Below are 18,913 nucleotides of genomic sequence, written 5' to 3'. Positions count from 1 at the left end.
GCACGTGCCACCACGCCCGGCCGTTCTGAGTCTCTACATACTCAAGGTGTAAGCCCCTCAGAAATGTGGTTTGTATATGTGAAGGCTAGAGAGGAAAGAAGGAAAGAAAGCACCAGGCGGGGATCTCATGAAAATCAAAGAGAAATAATTAGAAAAGAGCAAATGAACAGGGGATGGGAGGATGGGAGGAGGGCGAGTATAACACACTGGGGAGTGATAATGGCCAAATTATACTGTGATACTGTGTGCACATCTGACTATGTAACAGCAAATGCCACCATCACGTACAACTGTAATGCACCAATAAAAAAGGTGGAAAAAAAAAGATTTTACAAATATTTTCTCCCAAGTCTGTTTACAAATATTTACAAGTCTGTTTAAAAATATTACAAAGTGGTTTACAAATATTTTCTCCCAAGTCTGTCTGCCTCTAATTTTAGCCTCTTATCTTTTTCACAGATCCAGATGTTTATATTTGATGAAGACCAATTTATTGATCTTCCCCTTATGCATAGTAGTTTTAGCATCATGTTAAAAAACTCTTCACCAAGCTCTAGGTCTCCAAGAGTTTCTCTTAAATTAAATCTTTTAAGTTTGTTTTCTAAAACACAATCTCCTAAAAGTTTTCTAGCTTTCCATTTAAACTTATGATCCATTTTGAGATTTTTTTTTTAAGATGAGATTTATTATTTTGCCTCAGTGGTTATCTTATTTGCTACAGTCCCGTTCATTGAAAAGGTTCTGTCATTCATCCATTGAATTACTCTTATTCCTTCCTCAAAAAATCAGTTAGCCATACATGTGTGGGGGCCATTTCTGGACTCTGTTCTATGGATGTGTCTGTCCTTCCACCAGTACCACACAGTCTTGATTACTGCAGCTATAGAGAAATCAGGCGAAGCAATTCCTCTCCATTTATTTTTCTTTTTCAAGATTATCTTAGCTATTCTCATTTCTTTTCTTTGCCATATACATGGTACAATAATCTTGTTATCTACAAAAAATAAAAAAAATCCACTGAGATTTTGTGTTAAACCTGTATATCAATTTGGAGTCATTGACAGCCTTCCATTTTGAGTCAGTGACAATTGTCGAGCCCTTCATTGTTGATCCATCCCTGTTGAATCTTGTCACCCATGAACATACTTTGTCTATTCCTTTATTATTTACACCTTCTTTTATCAGTATTTTATAGTTTTCAGCATATAAATACTAGACATGCTTTGTTATTGTACCTAAATATTTTAATTTTTCTTTTTCTTTTTTTTTTATTTTTTAGCAATTGTAAATGGTGTTGTATTTTGAATTTTGGTTTCCATGTGTTCACTGGAAGCACACAAGTACTTCTGTCATGTTGACCTGGCATTCTGTGAGCTTGCTCAACTCCCCTATTAGTTCTAGGAAATTTTTTGGAGATTCCTTGGCATTTTTCATGTAAATGATCCTGTTATCTGCAAACGGGGAGTTTTAAATTTTCTCCTTTTCAACTTGTAAGCTTTTCATTTCCTTTTTCTTCTTTATTGTGCTGGCTGAAACTTCCCGTACTATGCTGGATAAGGAAACAGACATCCTTGCCTTGTTCCTGGTCTTACAGGAAAGGTATTCAGACATTCACCCAACAATGCTGCTAACCAAAGGTTTCACCGATGTTCAAGTTGAGAAAGATTCTCTATTTCATTTTCTGAATGCTTTGTCATGAAAGGGTATTGAATGTTGTCAAATGTTCTGCATCAATTGATATAATTTTTCTTCTTTAGACTTTCAATATGGTGGGTTGACATGGACTGATTTTAAAATTCCAAACTGGCCCTGCATCCCTGGAATAAACTCCACTTGGTCATGGAGGCATTTTTATATATTGCTGAATTCCACTTCTCAGGATTTTGTTAAGAATTCTGGCATGAACATGGTGTATTCATATGTTTGTAGTTTTGTTTTTTTGTACTGTCTGGTTTTGCTATCACAACTTCAGAAGCTGGATTGGAAAGTGAGTTGGGAAAGTGTTTTCTTTTTTCTGGAAGAAACTATGTAGAATTGGCACTAATTTTTCTTTAAACATTCAGTAGAATTCTTCAGTAAAACTATCTGAGCCTAGATATTTCTTTTGGGGGAGTTTTAGAATTATGAATTAAATTTCCTTAATAGTCACAGGGTATTCAAATTATTTATTTCATATTGGGTGAATTTTGAAGTACTCAATTTGTACTTTCTGACAAATTGTCCATTTCATCTAAGTTGTCAAATCTATGTATGGAGAGTGTTCACAGAATTCTCTTTTTCTGGGTTGGGCGGGGAGAAGTACCAGGGATTGAACCCAGGGGCTCACACCACTAAGCCACATCCCCAGCACTTTTATATTTTATTTAGAGACAGGGTCTCACTAAGTTGCTTAGGGTCTTGCTAAGTTGCTGACGCTGGCCTCGAACTTGAGATCCTCCTGCCTCAGCCTCCCAAGCCTCTGAGATTATAAGCATGCGTCACCACACTTTTAAATTGAGACACTAAATAACAATGAATAGCTAAGGGCTTAATAATTACTATAATTTTTAGTAATGATGAGTATAGATGACAATTGGGGATTTCTGCATCAACTGTAATTTGACATAAAAATTTCTTTGATTTTTCTTGGTGACAAAATCATAGGTATTACTAAAACTACTGTGATTGTTACCTATACTCAAAATTAAGGGAAATGACAATTTTTCACTTAGAAGTTAGTAAAAATAATAATGTAGTATTGTTGCTCACTGGAGCTCTTGAATTCCATCCATAAATGGATGGTTCTGTGGGACCCATGTGTAAAGCCCTGAGGTAGGGGGTCTCCTGCTGTAGGTGTGGGACTTTGTCTACTCCAGCTTGCATCCTTTGGTCCTTCTGGTGAGATTTCCATGGTCTTATGGCCTAACCAATGGAGAAGGGAAAACGCCCCCAATCTGGGGGACAGTCAGTTCTTCCTTTTTAACAAATCCTAGCCATCTAAAACACATTAGCATTCTAACATACCTGGATCCTGCTGTTGCCCCAGTCTGCCACAATGATGTTTCCATTTGAATCCACTGCCACACCCGTGGGCGCGTTGAACTGCCCATTCCCTTCTCCATTGGAGCCAAACTTCAACATGAATTCTCCTTCCTGATTAAACACCTGTAGAAATATTTTAAAATTGTTTATGTTAAAATCATTGGTCCAACATTAGGGACTTAAAAAATATCTCTTTGAACAGGTTACTTGCAGCAAAACCTGTGATATAAGACATTCTGGGAAAAAAAAAAAAAGGTAAATCTACAAACTAAAGCTGTCTGTCCCTTGTGGTTCTTCAATGTACTGTAGAAATATTTTTCATCATTTGCTAAGTTACTCTTCTTTTTTCTATGGTTTCTATCTAGTTATTAAGTACTTATGTGAAAGGGACTTTTGTTATAAATGATAAAATACAAATATAAGGTGGTATGAGTAGGCAGAGCTATAATTTTCAACAATATTATTCTTTATGACTTAACTAGCTAAATTTTAAGAATGAACATTGTATTTCTAACAGGATAGAAGGTCATTTGGTTTAGATCAGAGAGTGAGAGTTTTTGTTAGGTCAAATGCTCAGAGTTTATTACTGTCTTCCTACATCACATAACAAGAAAAAGGAGGCTAGACTCCATGCTACGGGAGATTCTGTGTGTGCGCGTGTGCAAACATGCACAATGGTAGCAGGTGAAGACAAAGCAAAGGGCTTTTTCATTTACCCTCAGAAGATATTTTGGTTAAAATAGGTGTTCTATGTGATTCGAACACTTTAACAAACAGAACCTACAGAGGTTGTTAGAAGTGACGGGATAAACAGAACTCTCTCTCCCTTTTTTTTTTTTAAACCAGGGATTGAACCCTGGGGCACTTAACCACTGAGCCACATCCCCAGCCCTTTTTAATATTTTATTTAGAGGCAGGGTCTCACTGAGTTGCTTAGGGTCTTGCTAAGTTGCTGAGGCTGGCTTTGAACTTGTGATCCTCCTGATTCAACCTCCTAAGCCTCTGGGATTATAGGCATGTGCCACCACAGAACTCTTAAGCAAATTCTCTTTGATTTCTGATGTGGTCAGGCAATGGGATTTGCTGTGGTTAGTTAGATATTCTTATTAATACAGTGTTACTACAATATATATATCAAATACAGATTACTAATTTTGAGAGAAGTAACGTCTTAATGTATTTAATGATAACACTGCAGTAAATATAATTTTATCTTGATACTTAGACGATCTTTCATGGTTCTGAAATGTCTCTGGGACTTTATTTTAAACATCCATCACCATGATGTCTAGATGCACAGAAATATTCACTAACATCAAAAAGGACCATATTCCGAATAGCGATGACTCAAAGGTGGCGGGAGAAAGTTCACTGTATTTGAGTGTAGATCTAATTGGAGGATGAGCTCAGGACCTTTGAGAACCTCTTTGGTTCTTCACAAAGGACAGAGATGCGAACAACAACCAGTTTTCACTAAATGTTTTACATTTTCCCTGACTGAAGGCTGGGGTGTGGCTCAGTGGTAGAATGCTTGCCTAACATGTTCCAGGCCCTGGGTTTAATTCCCAGCACATATAACCCCTCCAGCCCCCCAAAAAAGAAAGCATAAAAAAAGTTCTCTGACTCTGTCACCTTTCACCCACATCCTTCTAATTTTAAAAACCAATGGGAACAAATAAAAAAATTTAAAAAATAAAATAAAGACCAATGGGAATGTGTCTGTGCTAAAGAAGACACATTTATTTTCTCTGATCTTTCCTTTATTAATTCCTACAAATAATGATTTTGTTTGTTTGTGCTTATCTTTCTAAGTTGCTGTATTTCTTTGGCATAAGTGCTTCTTTTCATGTTGGAATCATGGGGAATGTTGATTCATGGCTTACATGTTTTATGATAAAAAGAAAACCTATACAGTTGTCTCTCCTTATCTGGGGTTTTATTTTCCTCAGTTTCAGTTCCTACCACTGCAGCAGGAAAATATGATATGGAAAATTCCAGAAATGAACAATGCACAAGTTTTAAATAACTTTCATTATAGTATTTTGTTTTAATTGTTCTATTCCATTGTTAATGATTACTGTTAATTGCTTATGGTGCCTTATTTAAAAATTAAACTTTATCAGAGGTATGTATAAGAAAAATATAGTATTTATAGAGTTTGATACTGTCTCTAGTTTTGGGACCTCCCCCGGGGGTCTTAGAACATATTCACCAATAATGTACTTCAGGGACTGGGAGGTGCAGCTCCGTGATAGAGCACCTGCCCAGTCTGTGAAGGCCTGGGTTCAATCCCCAGCATTGGGGGGAAAAGTAAAAAGTACTGCAAACAACTAAAGACTAACTACAGCAGACTTACTTGTTAGTACTAAGCTACAAGTACAGGTTTTACATTTACCAACAGAGGAGTGACCTGAATTCAGAACTACTGCTATCACATGGGAAACCAAAGAGCCCATTTATTTCATTGAGGTTGCCCATCAGTAGCTATCAAAGAGAAGAGAAAAAGCAAAACAAAAGGCTAGGATTTTCTTAACTAAGAAGAAAACTGAGTTTAAATAACTAAAATAATCTATCTCAACTGTCCTGAGGACTTGATGAGTTTTCAGAATTTTAATGATTATAAATTTCTCATTTTGTTTTCCATCTAAAAGTCATTTAATGACTTACAAATTATTCAGATGAAAACATATTAAGAGGCAGAAATAGGGACTGAAATAATTTTTATAAACTTTGCTCTTTGTAAGTATTTATAGCATTAAAAAATAACCTTGACAATAATTCTTTCCTAATTTCAAAGTCATCATGTCCAATACCTGAATGATGTGAAAGTTTTCTTTAATAACCCTAACCCTAATTACAGAAACACCTCTATCTCTCTCTCTCTCTCTGCTAAAAACTAGCCCTTGGCCTCCCAAATGCTAAACATGTGCTCTACCACTAAGCTACACCTCGAACCCCCTAGAAAGCTTTTCTTCTGGAATCATGAATTTTATATGTACCTATTTTTATGAAGTCATTTATCTGCCTAGCATTTTGATTACTGATATATGTTTCATTTCTTTCTAGAGTGTCAGTCAGTCAGGGCTGATTCATAGGCGCTGTCCCACATACCAATGCCACTGATCCACAGAGGCTGCCTGGAGCACAGGACAGGAAAGGCTTTGAAGCCACCATGGAGCTTAGCAAAAAAAGAGCAACGGGATTAAATCGTCTTCCAGTGGGTGAGTGGGCAGCACCTATGCCAGGCATTTGCTAGCCTTTGCCCCTGTGAGGATCTTTCTGGGTTTTGTTCTTGTTGAATGCCCCGGAGTTAAACAAAGTGGTTCCTCTTTACAGTGATGGAGGGTAGGAAGTGGAATCACAGCCTGAGTGTCAGCTGATAAATAGGAGCTGTCCCACAGAGATCCCCTCACAGCGATGCTCATTCTGCAGCAGTGTCATGGCCCCGGTGAGGATAGGTACACGCCCACCCCACTTTCTGCTGCCTCTTTGCTATTTTCCCTCCTCCTCCTCCATCCATCCCAATGGACTTTTTTTTACCAATCTCTTCATTTAGAGTCGGACCTCAGGGAATGCAGTTTACCGGCAGTGAGGTAGGGGGCGCTCTACCACTATACGAGCACGGCAGAAACAACGCGGCAAAGAACTGACATAATAAGGCAATGGTGGACACTCTTTTCCCTCATCCTGCCCCATCTCCATGGCTTACTGTGCTCTTACTCTCCATAAGAGCTGGCATTCATCACAAAAAAAAAAAAAAAAAAAAAAAAAAAAAAAAAGAGCCCAAAGCCTTTCCATTTTCTCGGGTTAAGGATATCTGCTAGGATGGGGAAATGACGCAGTGAGGAACAGAGAACTTTTGGGCATTAAAAATCCTACCCCTTACCTGGCTATTCCAGATACTAGCACTGAAAAGTTCTTATTAACTTTGGTTGCTCAGTGGTTGTCTCTAAGTGCAATCATTAGTCATGGCCTACCATCTATACTGTTTCCTTATTATTTTTCCATTAAAATGACTCACTCTTAAACATTTAAATGAATTTCTAAGGAAAACTTCAGATCATGTTTATGAGTACCACTTGATATAAAAGAAGGTAACCCTAAAAATATTTTTCTTCTCTTCTGTGGTGCTAGGGATCAAACCCAGGACTTCAGGCATAACAGGTAAGCACTCTACCACTGACCTACATCCCTAGTCCTAATAACCCTAAAAATTTTAACACATTAAAATTTCAATAAATAGTAAGATTTATTAAAAACTAAATATGTCTGCCAGAGCATGGCCATGGCCACCTAGCATACATCAATGGTCAAGAATATCACTACTTATTTTCTCATCATGACAGTCAATCAGAAATTGGTGTTACCTTACTATTTCTTGATATTTCTCATAATAAAGTTTAAATCTTCCTCTCCCTGAACTCAGTAAAAAAGATGTATTATATTATTAGAAAAGATCAAATGTGTAAAAGCATTCTAAACCATGAAATATACTATATGAATGCAGGGTACATAATTCCCCATCCCCGAATGATCATATAGTTAGCCCTTTGTGCCCCAGATAATATGGATCCTATGTTATTCTACACTTGGGATTGTCTAGTCCAACTTCTCCCAGATCACGTGAGGAGTTCCAGCAGCCCTAACACAGTGGGACCAGCAGTAAGCAAGTCTGTTGTAACAGAGTCCCTAATAGATTTTATTTTAAAGGCAGTATGGTTCATGAAATTGGAAAAAGTGATTTTATTTTAATCTTTGGATAGCCACAAAATATTAAGTTTCAGAAAGTTCTGTTTCTACATTCAAACAATTGCTTTTTAAAACTTCATTTTCAGATCAACTTTAATAAATTTTCACATCATCTTTGATAAAGCGACTGCCACTGTATTTTGTTGAATTTCCTTACTCTACAAAGTCTGTATGTCTGCATGAAAACCTGCATTTTTAAGCAGAAGCAAAATTTGCTCTTTTTAGGTTAATTTACTAAAATCCTGTGTGTCTATGTAAGTACTGTATGTTGTTCTCTCCCAGACCAATTTCTCCATAAAAGTAGTTAAAAGTCAACAACAACTGATGTGTTAATAGTACCTTGACAGAATGATTATGGAAATCTGTAACAATAATCTCATTATTGCTATTGACAGCTGCAAAATGGGGACCTGCAATAAAGATGGAAAAAATTATGTAATGACTATAACAACAAAAATGATTGCGACACAGCAGTTACTACAACAATAAACAAACTTAATATATTGACTTACTTAAAAAAGAACAAATAATCAGAGATGCCCATCCCTGAATGATCATATAGCTAGCCCTTTGTGCCCCAGATAATGAGGATCCTATGTTATTCTATACTTGGGATTGTCTAGTCCAACTTCTCCCAGATCAAGTGAGGAGTTCCAGCAGTCCTAACAAAATGGGACCAGCAGTAAGCATCAGAATTCATTCTCCACACCACCATCTGAAAGTCACACCTGCCAGCTTCTCTGAATACATTAGTCTTTTTTAGGGTCCTCAGTGCCTACTGAGGAAAGACATAATGACTCTTAGCTTTGGAAAAGAGACTCCAGTATGTAATTTATCTTTTCTAAAAAGTTGAGCAGAAAACCCACTTTTATAATTTGGAGTGACATTCAGAACCTGGCAGGACAAAGAACTGGAGACAAAAGCACAAAGAAAGATTATGCAAATGAATGCAAAATGCCCAAAGCATCCTTTCAAAACGAAAATGAAGGGTGTTCGGCCTCTTCTTGCAGATGTGAAAAACCGAAGCTTGTGATTGCAAAGTGGCACTCCCAAAAGAGAAGTAAAAGAGACATCCCTCCTTGCACTTGGCAAATATTCTAAACCCCTGATCTCATAATAACTTAGGTAAAATAAATTCCAACCAGAGGCTCTTTAAAGGAAACTTTAGTTGTGGGAAACAAGAGTTACTCCATTGTTCCTCAAACAGTTTTATTTTTAAAACATCTTATTTTAAATGCATATTTTACTTAATATAAATATTTGAAGAGGAGACTTGTGCACTGTGAATAGCCACCCATAACAACCACACGTGGACTGCCCTTCGACTTACTGGTGGAGCAACTGAAAAGCACCTCAGCATGCTTCTGCTTAGATTTCATCCCCAGCATCTTTCCCAAAGCCAGCAAACACCCTGGGGAGGTGGCGTCTTCAACATGCTCCATCATGCAAATGTGAGCAGAAGAAGCATAAAAAAGGGGGTTTACATATTACCGTCAAGTGTACCTGCAAACTGCCTGTCCCCATTTCCTCGGCTACCAAACCTGGTGACTATTTTCCCGTTTGGCTGGAAGATAAACACGCAGCATGCTTTGTTGTCCACCACGATAATGTGCCCGTTGCGGTCCACGGAAACTCCTTTGGGACCCATCAGTTTTCCTGATCCAATTTTTGTCTGTTAGAAACAAGTGTGGAAATTGAGTACAGATATCACAGTTTAAAACACAGGAGAACGTGAAGTTAGACACTCGTTTCAGTAAATGTTGACTCAAATGTTCAGGCTGCACAAGCACTTTTGTCTCAGGAAAACATCTAGTATCTATATGAAAATCTTATTTTTTTTTAAATATTTTTTTAGACAAGGATAGATATTTATTTTTTATTCATTTATTTATATGTGGTGCTGAGAATCGAACCCAGTGCCTGACACATGCTGGGCAAGTGCTCTACCCCTGAGCCACATCCCCAGCCCAAAAATCTTATTTTTAAAAGAGATCATCACCATCAAAATTGTTCTAGAATTTCCTAGACTGGAGTCACAATGTCCTTTACTAGAGAGGTAGTGGGGTTGAGTGATAGGTCACTGGGTTAGGAGCCAGAGGACTGTCCTGCTGCTGTTACTTGCTTTGAGCGTCCCTGATATGGCACAGACTTAATTCCTTTAATTTTCAGATTTCTTGTCTATTAAAAAAAAGGTCAAAAAACCCCACCAGGCTGCAAATTAGTGCAGCCACTCTGGAAAGCAGTGTGGAGATTCTTTAGAAAACTTGGAATGGACCCACCATTTGACCCAGCTATCTCACTCCTCAGCCTATACCCAAAGGACTTAAAATTAGCATACTACAGAGATATAGCCACATCAATGTTCATAGCTGCTCGATTCACAATAGCCAGACTATGGAACCAACCTAGATGTCCTTCAATTGATGAATGGATAAAGAAACTGTGATATATATATATATATACACACACACAATGGAATATTACTCAGCTATAAAGAATAATAAAATTATGGCATTTGCAGGCAAATGGATGAAATTGGAGAATATCATGCTAAGTGAGATAAGCCAATCTCAAAAATCCAAAGACGAATGATCTCACTGATAAGCGGATGATGACACATAATGGGGGGTGAGAAAGGGGCAAGAATGGAGGAAGGAGGGACTGTATAGAGGGAAAAGATGGGTGGGAGGGGTGGAAGAAGGAAAAAATAACAGAATGAATCAAACCTCATTACCCTATGTAAATGTATGATTACGCAAATGGTATGCTGTTACTCCATGTACAAACAGAAACAACATGTATCCCATTTGTTTATGATAAAAATAAATTAAAAAAAAAAAAACCACCAACCTTAATAACTTTCAATGGTACTTCTGGAATATGTATTAAGTAAAATAATGTAGGTAAAGAGTTTAATCTAGAGCCCAGAGTAAGCACTCACTAAAAGGAAGCCCCTGTTGTCATTATTACACAGCATTCTTGATGTCAAAACCGCCAGGCATCTGTCATTGAACTTGACTAGAATTAAGTTCCACGTGGGTGGAAGTCACGTCTGTTCTAGTCACTACTCCCTGGTGTATAATAGGTACTCAACAAGTATTTATTGAATAAATTTTAAAAGACTATTTTATTACTGGGTAACCATAATTAAATGGTTTCACTTTCCACAGTATTTTAAAAGGACAGAAAAGCATATATCGCAAACATTTTAAGTTTTATTCATGTTCCTATCTCAACTATAGTGTGTATTTAAGTGCATATTGGAGATGCAGTTTAATTTAGTTTTATTTTTGTGGCTCCGTTTTCTAGAATGCTCATAAAGAGCTGCTTTACTCATTTACTTCTTTACTCGTTGGTTCTACAGTCTATACCTGAGCACCCACTGTGTACCCAATATTGAGTTCCCGGCTGTGGCAAATAAACACAAATGCAGTTCTGCCTCAAGGATGTCTCTGTCACACTGGCACCCACGCCTCAAGTGTCAGAGGGAAGCACACCTGTGTGTGTTTTTATGAAATATCTCTCAGATATATTATTGAACAAAGCAAGGTATTGAGCAGGGAGTACAGTCTGAGTTCACTTGGGTTAAATGTATGCATATATGCATGTATGTATAGTCAGCCCAAGTATCCTGGGTTCTGCAAATGCAGATTCAACAAATCTCAGATTGAAAATATTCAGAAGAAAAAAGAAACAACAACAAAAAAGAAACAAAGAAAAAGAAAACCTTGTGTCTGTGCTGAACTTGTACAGGCTTTTTTTTATCACTATTCCCTTAAAATAGCATAACAACTATTAACATTGCCATTTACATTGTGGTAGGTATTATAAGTAATCTAGAGATGATTTAAAGTATACAGGAGGAGGTGAATAGATTACATGCAAATTCTACACCATTTTATCTGAGGGATTGAGCATCCTCAGATTTGTTATCTAAGGACTGAGGGGTTGCTGGAATCAATCCCCCATGGACACCAAGGGACAATGGTACTTCTCAAAGGAAAAGTGAGAAACCAGTGTCTGTATCTTAGAAAGTGGTATTTGTGGTGGAAGGACTCTCACTGTTCATTTTATACTCTTCAGGAGCATCTTAAAGACTATTTGCACATATAACTCTTTAAATAAAAAATTAACCCCCCCATAACATTCTTATAGGTTCTACCCCAGACCTATGAGAGACACAAATGTATTTTACAATTTATTAGCAGAGGGTGGTGCTTTCTCATAGGGATTCAGACTTGGTACAACCCTTTATTCTTCTAAGTTTATAAATGACTGAGATTCAGATTCGATCTCTCTGGACCAAAGGGACACAATCGGAGCAAGGAAACCCTGGTTTTCTTGGCAAGGGAATCTGTTGTGTAAATTTGATTCTGATTCTGCAATCTAGTCCAAAGATCAAAGAAGCTACAATACAATTGCGTGTAAAGAAATGGCATGCATTCTTTCATGTCTGAATGGAAGGTATGTCAACAGAGATCAAAAGAAGAGCTGGCACTCTGATTATTACTACCTGGTGTTAGGAACACTAGCAGTTACTTAGAATGACTCAACCATATAATACCAAATGGATAATTACCTAGAATAAAAATTGGCAATAAGGGATGCCCTCTATTCTACCACATAACAACAACCAGGGTAGACCTCAAATAATGATTTCAATGTTGAATCCAATCTTCTTTCCTTCCACCTTCCACAATTACTGCTGGTTTTGCTACACTGGATTCTACCAGGTAAAATAAAAATCGCTGCATTTTGCCTGAATATGTCCCCCATGTTAGAATAAGAATCAAAAATACTTTAGACTGGCTTTGATATGATCAAATGAGAATATTTACTGAATAATTAGGTTCTTAAATTGAAGAGGGATGAGATATTTTAGAATATGGTGGCCACAGGGACCACTACCATATTTATTCTGTTTGTTCTGATCACAAAGGTTCCCAGGTGGACTAGGAGATGTAAGCCAGGAGAAAAGATGAAAAGGAAAAATCTTAAAGGAGGCAGAGAGGAATGAAAATTGGGACAAGAGATTGGCAAATAAAAGAGAGAGAAAATAAGATGTTACATCTCTGCAACTATTAGGAATAAATACAAAGAATCTGCATTGGTGTTAAAGATATGTCTTTTGCCTGTTTAATTTTACCAAAGAAATAAAAACAAGAATATCTTGATGGTTATAGATTTCACACTTGAATTAATTCTACTTACAATACTAAAATATTTTAACCATTGGATTCTGATCAACAGCGATAAGGGGCATTGCAGAAACTATGCCATAACCATTTCCCCATTCCTGCAGAGGGTAAGAGTGGTTTTTAGTGTTTATTCCAACTAATACCAATAGTATTCCAACTCTAAGCATCAAGTTCTTCCAAAGAGAGTGAATATTATAGGTAGTAATACACCTGTAATATAGCATATATTACACAGTAGAGTATATGTTACTCTTCCAAGAAGAGTGTATATTACAGATAGACTACTGAACAGTTGCATGCACAAGGCTTACTTGAGGAAATGCTTCTCTCTTAGATATCAAACTCCTGCCTCCTATGTGAAACCTATTTCAGTATTAGCTCCTGAATGTATAGACAGACCATGATTTTTCTAGTCTGAAACAAGAACAAACGGGTTGCCTCCAACTACATGAATGCTTTTGAGAGGTCACTTAATAGTTTTCATTGCATCCATATTAGAGTTGTCACATTTGGGTGAGTCTTACCCAAATATGACTACAAAACACAAAAGAAAAGGAGGAAGTTAGAGATACAGAAAGGCAAGAGAGTGTTCCACATATATGACCATTATATGAAACTGTCAAATTTCAATTTCAGCAAAAAATTGAAGTGCCAATGAAGAATTGTGTATGGTATTGCAGAATTGAAAATGAAAACTTTTGATTCTTCTAGATTGAAAAGATGCTGCTCCAAACAAAACAGGGATTCTAATCTGAAGGTTACAATTATGTAACTCATCTCTTAAAAACCACAAGGTGACCGGAGAAACCCAAAGACTTGAATCAGGAAAATATAAATTCTTTGATTCAGAGACTAATGTGTGAACTTTGTGCCATCTTTGGGATTCCAGATTGGGTTATAAAAAGTGGCATCTCCAGAGTATTAGGTCAGGAAATGATGACTGTCAGGCATCCGCATGACATCTTAGAGTCAAAATCATGGCAGGTCAAACAGAGTTCATTTTTTGAATGCGGTTATGAGAGGCATAGAAAAGAACATTTCTTAGATGTCTATTTTGTATGAGGCAACTATGACATCCAGAAATAAAACCTCGTTTACTCCTTACTCAGATCCTACAAGGTAAGTTTTTTTTTTTTTAATCCAAATTTTAAATATGCAGCTGTTGAGGTTCAAGGAAGTTGTATAATTTGATGAAGACCAAAGAATTAATAAGCCACAGAGCTGGGTTTCCAGTTGCTTGATTTGTCTGAGTTAAAGTTGTCAACTAAAACAGAAACCTTTACTAGTTTGGATAAGGGTATATAGAAGGGATAACACACATGGTCTTTAAAAAGATCTTTGATGCAGGGGTCTTGTAATCTTCTTGTGAACAAATGTACAAAACAGACTGGATGATAACAATTCTTGATCACACCTTAGAAGAGAGATTTCTGTTATTACCACTGGGCTGTCTTTGGTAACTCACTGAAGAAGCAGAGGCTGTTACGGTTTGGCTCTTAAATGATTCCCAAGCCACATGTTAAAGACTTGGTCACCAGCCTGTGGTGCTGTTGGGAGGTACAGCCTAGCAGGAGGAAGTTAGCACTTCCTGTACCCGTGAAGGGGATACAGGGACACTGGCTCCTTCCTCTTTTTTTTTTCTGCTTCACTGCAGCTATGAAGTGAGCAGCTTCCTTTGCCATGCACACCCACTATGATGGACTATTCTATGATAGATATAAAACAACAAGGCCAAATGACCAGGGACTGAAACTTTCACAATTATAAGCCAAAATAAATCTCTCTTTCTCTTATAGTTGACTTTCTCAGGTATTTTGTCACAGCAACAGAAAGCTGATTAACACAGAAAACTTTTTTACATATAAAGATGATACTGGAGTAACAGCAAACAGGTCAAATAATGATGGGATCCCTCAAAGTGTAGCTCAACCTCTGTAAGTTCAGCTTCCATTTTATTTTCCTTTCAAATCTTATACTATGTTCCTTAGCACAATGTTTTTAGACAGTATGGAAGTTACTGATTAGAAGCTGGCATTAATTATTTCCTGTCCTTCCTTATGTATTTATCTTTTTCATCCCTCAGCCTATACATTTTTGAGAAGGCAAGAACCATGTCTTATGATTCTGTTTCTTCCATGTCATCTATTACAGGTCTGAGAGGGTAGAAAGCACTCCAAAGTGACAAGTTATAGGTTAACTTGAGGGTTATAAATTGCTTCTTCCTAACCCTTTTCAAAAGGATGCTGTTTTTTGTTGAAATGAGGTAACAAGGACAGTTTTCCTCTAAATCTGGTGAAAAAAAAAAAAAGCACCTGTGCAGACTAATTGCTTTATAAAATTAAACCACATCTGTGAACATCTATATGAGCAGGTTTATAAAACAATCATTGTTATTCTCACTTCATAAAATTTAGATGTCAAATGCCTTTGTGTAGGAAGAAGATGTCAGAATGTCTTTGTGTAGGAGAAATTGTTAAACAGTGGATTGGATTTCAAAAAAGAGAAAGACAATTTCATCTTGTACTTCCTCCTCCTTCTTCTCTATGGTTTAGTGGTCAAAGTGCATTTGAGCTTACCTTAAACTTCCCGTCTGATGAGAAGATGCTAACCCACTTATTGTCATAATCTGCAATGATTATGTCCCCACTCGGGTGCACAGCTACTCCTGTGGGTCTCTGCAGCTGCCCGGGAGAGCGTCCTCGTATGCCAAAACGACTCTTGAACTGGCCATCATTGGAAAATATCTGTAAAACAATTTATGTTGATTGGAATGTTCACAGAAACACTCGGGAAGAAATAGGCAAGGTGCTATACTGTCATAGGTGCTATACTTCAGAACATGCCAACAATATTTAAGAAAAGTCTACATACTCATTAACTATGCACTATTTACTATGTATCATAAGTCTAAAGTAGAAAAATATGCAACTATATCAATTTTATCAATAAAAGTAGTTCAAGGTACACAGTAGAGACTCTACCTGCACACATTGGTTGTTGCTGTCTGCAATCAATATCTTTCCAGTTGTAGATGCAGCTACCCCCTGAAGATTTGTAAACTCTCCTTTATTTCTTCCTTTAGTACCTAAAAATAAATGATAAAAGCACAGAAATCAATCACAAGAGAATCCAGTTTATCAGTTTCAGCAAAAGAATAACTCCAGCTTCCACTGGTAATCTGAGAATGCATTGTTTTTATTTTATTTTTCCTTTTCTTGCAGTGCTAGGGATTGAACCTAGGGCCTTGTGTGTGCTAGGATGAGCTGTACATCCCCAACCCCTGCACTGCTTTTAAATAATACTTTTAAAATATGAGAGCCCTTCCCCCATGACTTAATCCACAAGCTACTAAACTTCTCTTCCAGACCAATAAAGTCTGCAAGATCACTTTTCTAGGTAAATGCCAACTTTCTCATATTAATCTATAGGTACATGTTTACTTGATTAAAACATACCAAATTCCATACAGACATGATAATGAAAATGAATATTCCAGTCAAGAAGATGCAACAGGAGAGGAGCTTTCTTTTAGGAGTTTTGTTGAAATTCCACCCTCTTAGTAGCTTTTAAAGAAAACTGGACCCTTGATTTCCAGATCATTTAACAAACCATAAGATTTGAGATGGTATGAAAGAGCAAGCTGGTTTTCATATACTGGATCCATTTATGCATTATTTTCTAAGATTCAGGATCTCGATGACTGTGTATTCTTCCTGAAATTACAAAAGGTATCCCAACAGGGTACTTTCCAGATTAAGTAAATAAGAAAGGCAAAAGGAAATTAATACAAGGAAATATTCTCATCCATATCAAGTCTATTTATTTACTTATTTTCATTTTTTATGATACTGAGGATTGAACCCAGGGACATTTCACCACTGAGCTACAACCCTAGCCCTTTTTTTTTTAAATTTTATTTATTTTTTTTTATTTTGAGACAGGGTCTTATGAAGTTACTTAGGTCCTTGCTCAATTGCTGAGCTGGCCTCAAACTTGTGATCCTCTTGCCTCAGCCTCTTGAGTTGTTAGAATTACAGGCATGGACCACTGTGCCCAAAGCAATAGCATCTACAGATTAAAAGTTATCTGTTTTTGTTTCAAAAGATGTTTTTATCATTTACTTCAATAGAACTACGTAAGTATCAGATAGAAACAGAGTAGGCTTTGTTCCAAAATGATCCAGAAGAAGGTTTAAAGTTTAATTGCTTGAGAAAGAAAACTATGGTTCCGTTTTCTAACAGCGTTTTGTATTCACAAGAACAATTTGATGGTTTTGTTTTTAGACATCAGCACAGGGCCTTAGGAACGAGGACCTGGAGAAATTGGCTGCCATCAAACACACACAGAAGTGCTGCCTGGGAATTCTGAGCATCAGCTCTCCTGAAAAACATTTTTGGGTTTAAGAAATGAAATTGGTGATGGATTACATTCATAATAAAATCAACAGCAGAGCTGCTTGGACCTCGGGTGGGCTGCTTCTCACCAGACCCGCAAGGTTGTCGTCCCACTGAAATCACGAATTGGGTCAAGTTTGTTCACTCCGTCTGCATCTGCTCTACTCTCACTAGGATGAAAGGAAGTTTGTGAGGTTCAGATCCTCAAAAGAACATCTCCTATATGGTGAAGGAAACCATACTGTTTGATTTCAAATGTATGCGAAGAGAGGATCTTTTATATTTGATCCGTACAGAACGCCTATGATACACAGGAATACGGTATTGGGGAACATGCTTTAAAAACGGTGTGTTGGCCATTTGACCCAGTCACCTCACTCCTCTGTATATACCCAAAGGACTTAAAAACAACATACTACAGTGACCACATCAATGTTTATTAGCAGCTCAATTCACAATAGGTAAGCTGTGGAACCAACCTAGATGCCCTTCAACAGATGAATGGATAAAGAAAATGTGGTATACACACACAATGGAATATTACTCAGCCTTAAAGAAGAATGAAATCACAGCATTTGCTGGTAAATGAATGGAACTGGAGAATATTATGCTAGTTAATTATTAAGCCAACTCCAAAAAACCAAAGGCCAAGTGTTTTCTCTGATATGTGGATGCTAATTCACGATGGGGGAAGGGGAGAAGTGGTATTATGGACTAAACAGAGGGGAGTAAAGGGAGGAGAAGGGGGTAGGAATGAGAGTAGAATGAATCAGACATCATTACCCTATGTGCATAATGATTACATGACCTGTGAAGCTGCACATCATGTACAATTAGATGAATGAGAAGTTATACTTCATTTATGTCTGATGTGTCAAAATGCATTCTACTGTTATGTATAACTAGTTAAAATGAACAAAAAGGAAAAAAAAAGAAAAGAAAAACTAAAAAAAAATAGTGTGTGGCATTGGACAAGGTGGTGGGCACCTGTGCTCCCAGCTACTTAGGAGATGGAGGCAGGAAGATCACTTGAGCCCAGGAGTTCAAGGCCAGTAAATAAACAAATAAATAAGGTGTGTAGGTATGTGGCGGTAGAGGGCAGAGGAAGGGGTGGTTAGCCCTTTAAGGGGATATTTAAAAAAAATTATTTTTTAGTTGTAGATGGACATGATACCTTTATTTTATTTATTTATTTTTATGTGGTGCTAAGGATCGAACCCGCGGCCTCACAAATGCTAGGTGAGCACCTACTGCTGAGCCACATCCCCAGTCCTATTCTGTATTTTATTTAGAGACAGTGTCTCACTGAGTTGCTTAGCACCTCGCTTTGGCTGAGGCTGGCTTTGATCCTCCCGCCTCAGCCTCCGGGAGCCTCTGGGATTACAGGCATGCGACTCCACGTCCAGCTTCCTATCTACTTTGATGTAAAATATTTCATTTGATGGTTATCCAGTGGCTAGAAAAATGAATAATGTGAATTTTAGAAGAAACTATAAACAATTTAGCAAAAATTCCGTAAGGTAATTAAAGGAGTTTTTCCGGATGCTAAAC

General features: G+C 37.3%; 1 protein-coding gene across 13 annotated transcripts in view; it reads right to left on the bottom strand.

The window, feature by feature from the left end:
- Positions 1 to 18,913, bottom strand: part of Trim2 (tripartite motif containing 2) — a 199,360-nt gene that overhangs the window by 7,401 nt on the left and 173,046 nt on the right. For all 13 annotated transcript variants that reach the window (XR_007110497.1, XM_047566345.1, XM_047566337.1 and 10 more), the window contains 5 exons: positions 15,950 to 16,053; positions 15,545 to 15,712; positions 9,274 to 9,442; positions 8,110 to 8,180; positions 3,004 to 3,144 (listed from right to left, as the gene is read on the bottom strand). Coding sequence is in view for 12 of the 13 variants with exons in the window: in XM_047566345.1 (XP_047422301.1) it covers positions 3,004 to 3,144; positions 8,110 to 8,180; positions 9,274 to 9,442; positions 15,545 to 15,712; positions 15,950 to 16,053 (653 nt within the window). In the remaining variant the exon portion in view is untranslated. The remainder of the gene's footprint in view (positions 1 to 3,003; positions 3,145 to 8,109; positions 8,181 to 9,273; positions 9,443 to 15,544; positions 15,713 to 15,949; positions 16,054 to 18,913) is intronic.

This window comes from Sciurus carolinensis, chromosome 10, assembly GCF_902686445.1.
Source record: "Sciurus carolinensis chromosome 10, mSciCar1.2, whole genome shotgun sequence".
In the NCBI taxonomy this organism is placed as follows: domain Eukaryota; kingdom Metazoa; phylum Chordata; class Mammalia; order Rodentia; family Sciuridae; genus Sciurus; species Sciurus carolinensis.
Note: the sequence above shows the minus strand (reverse complement) of the source record. Positions and strands in the feature narration are given on the sequence as shown.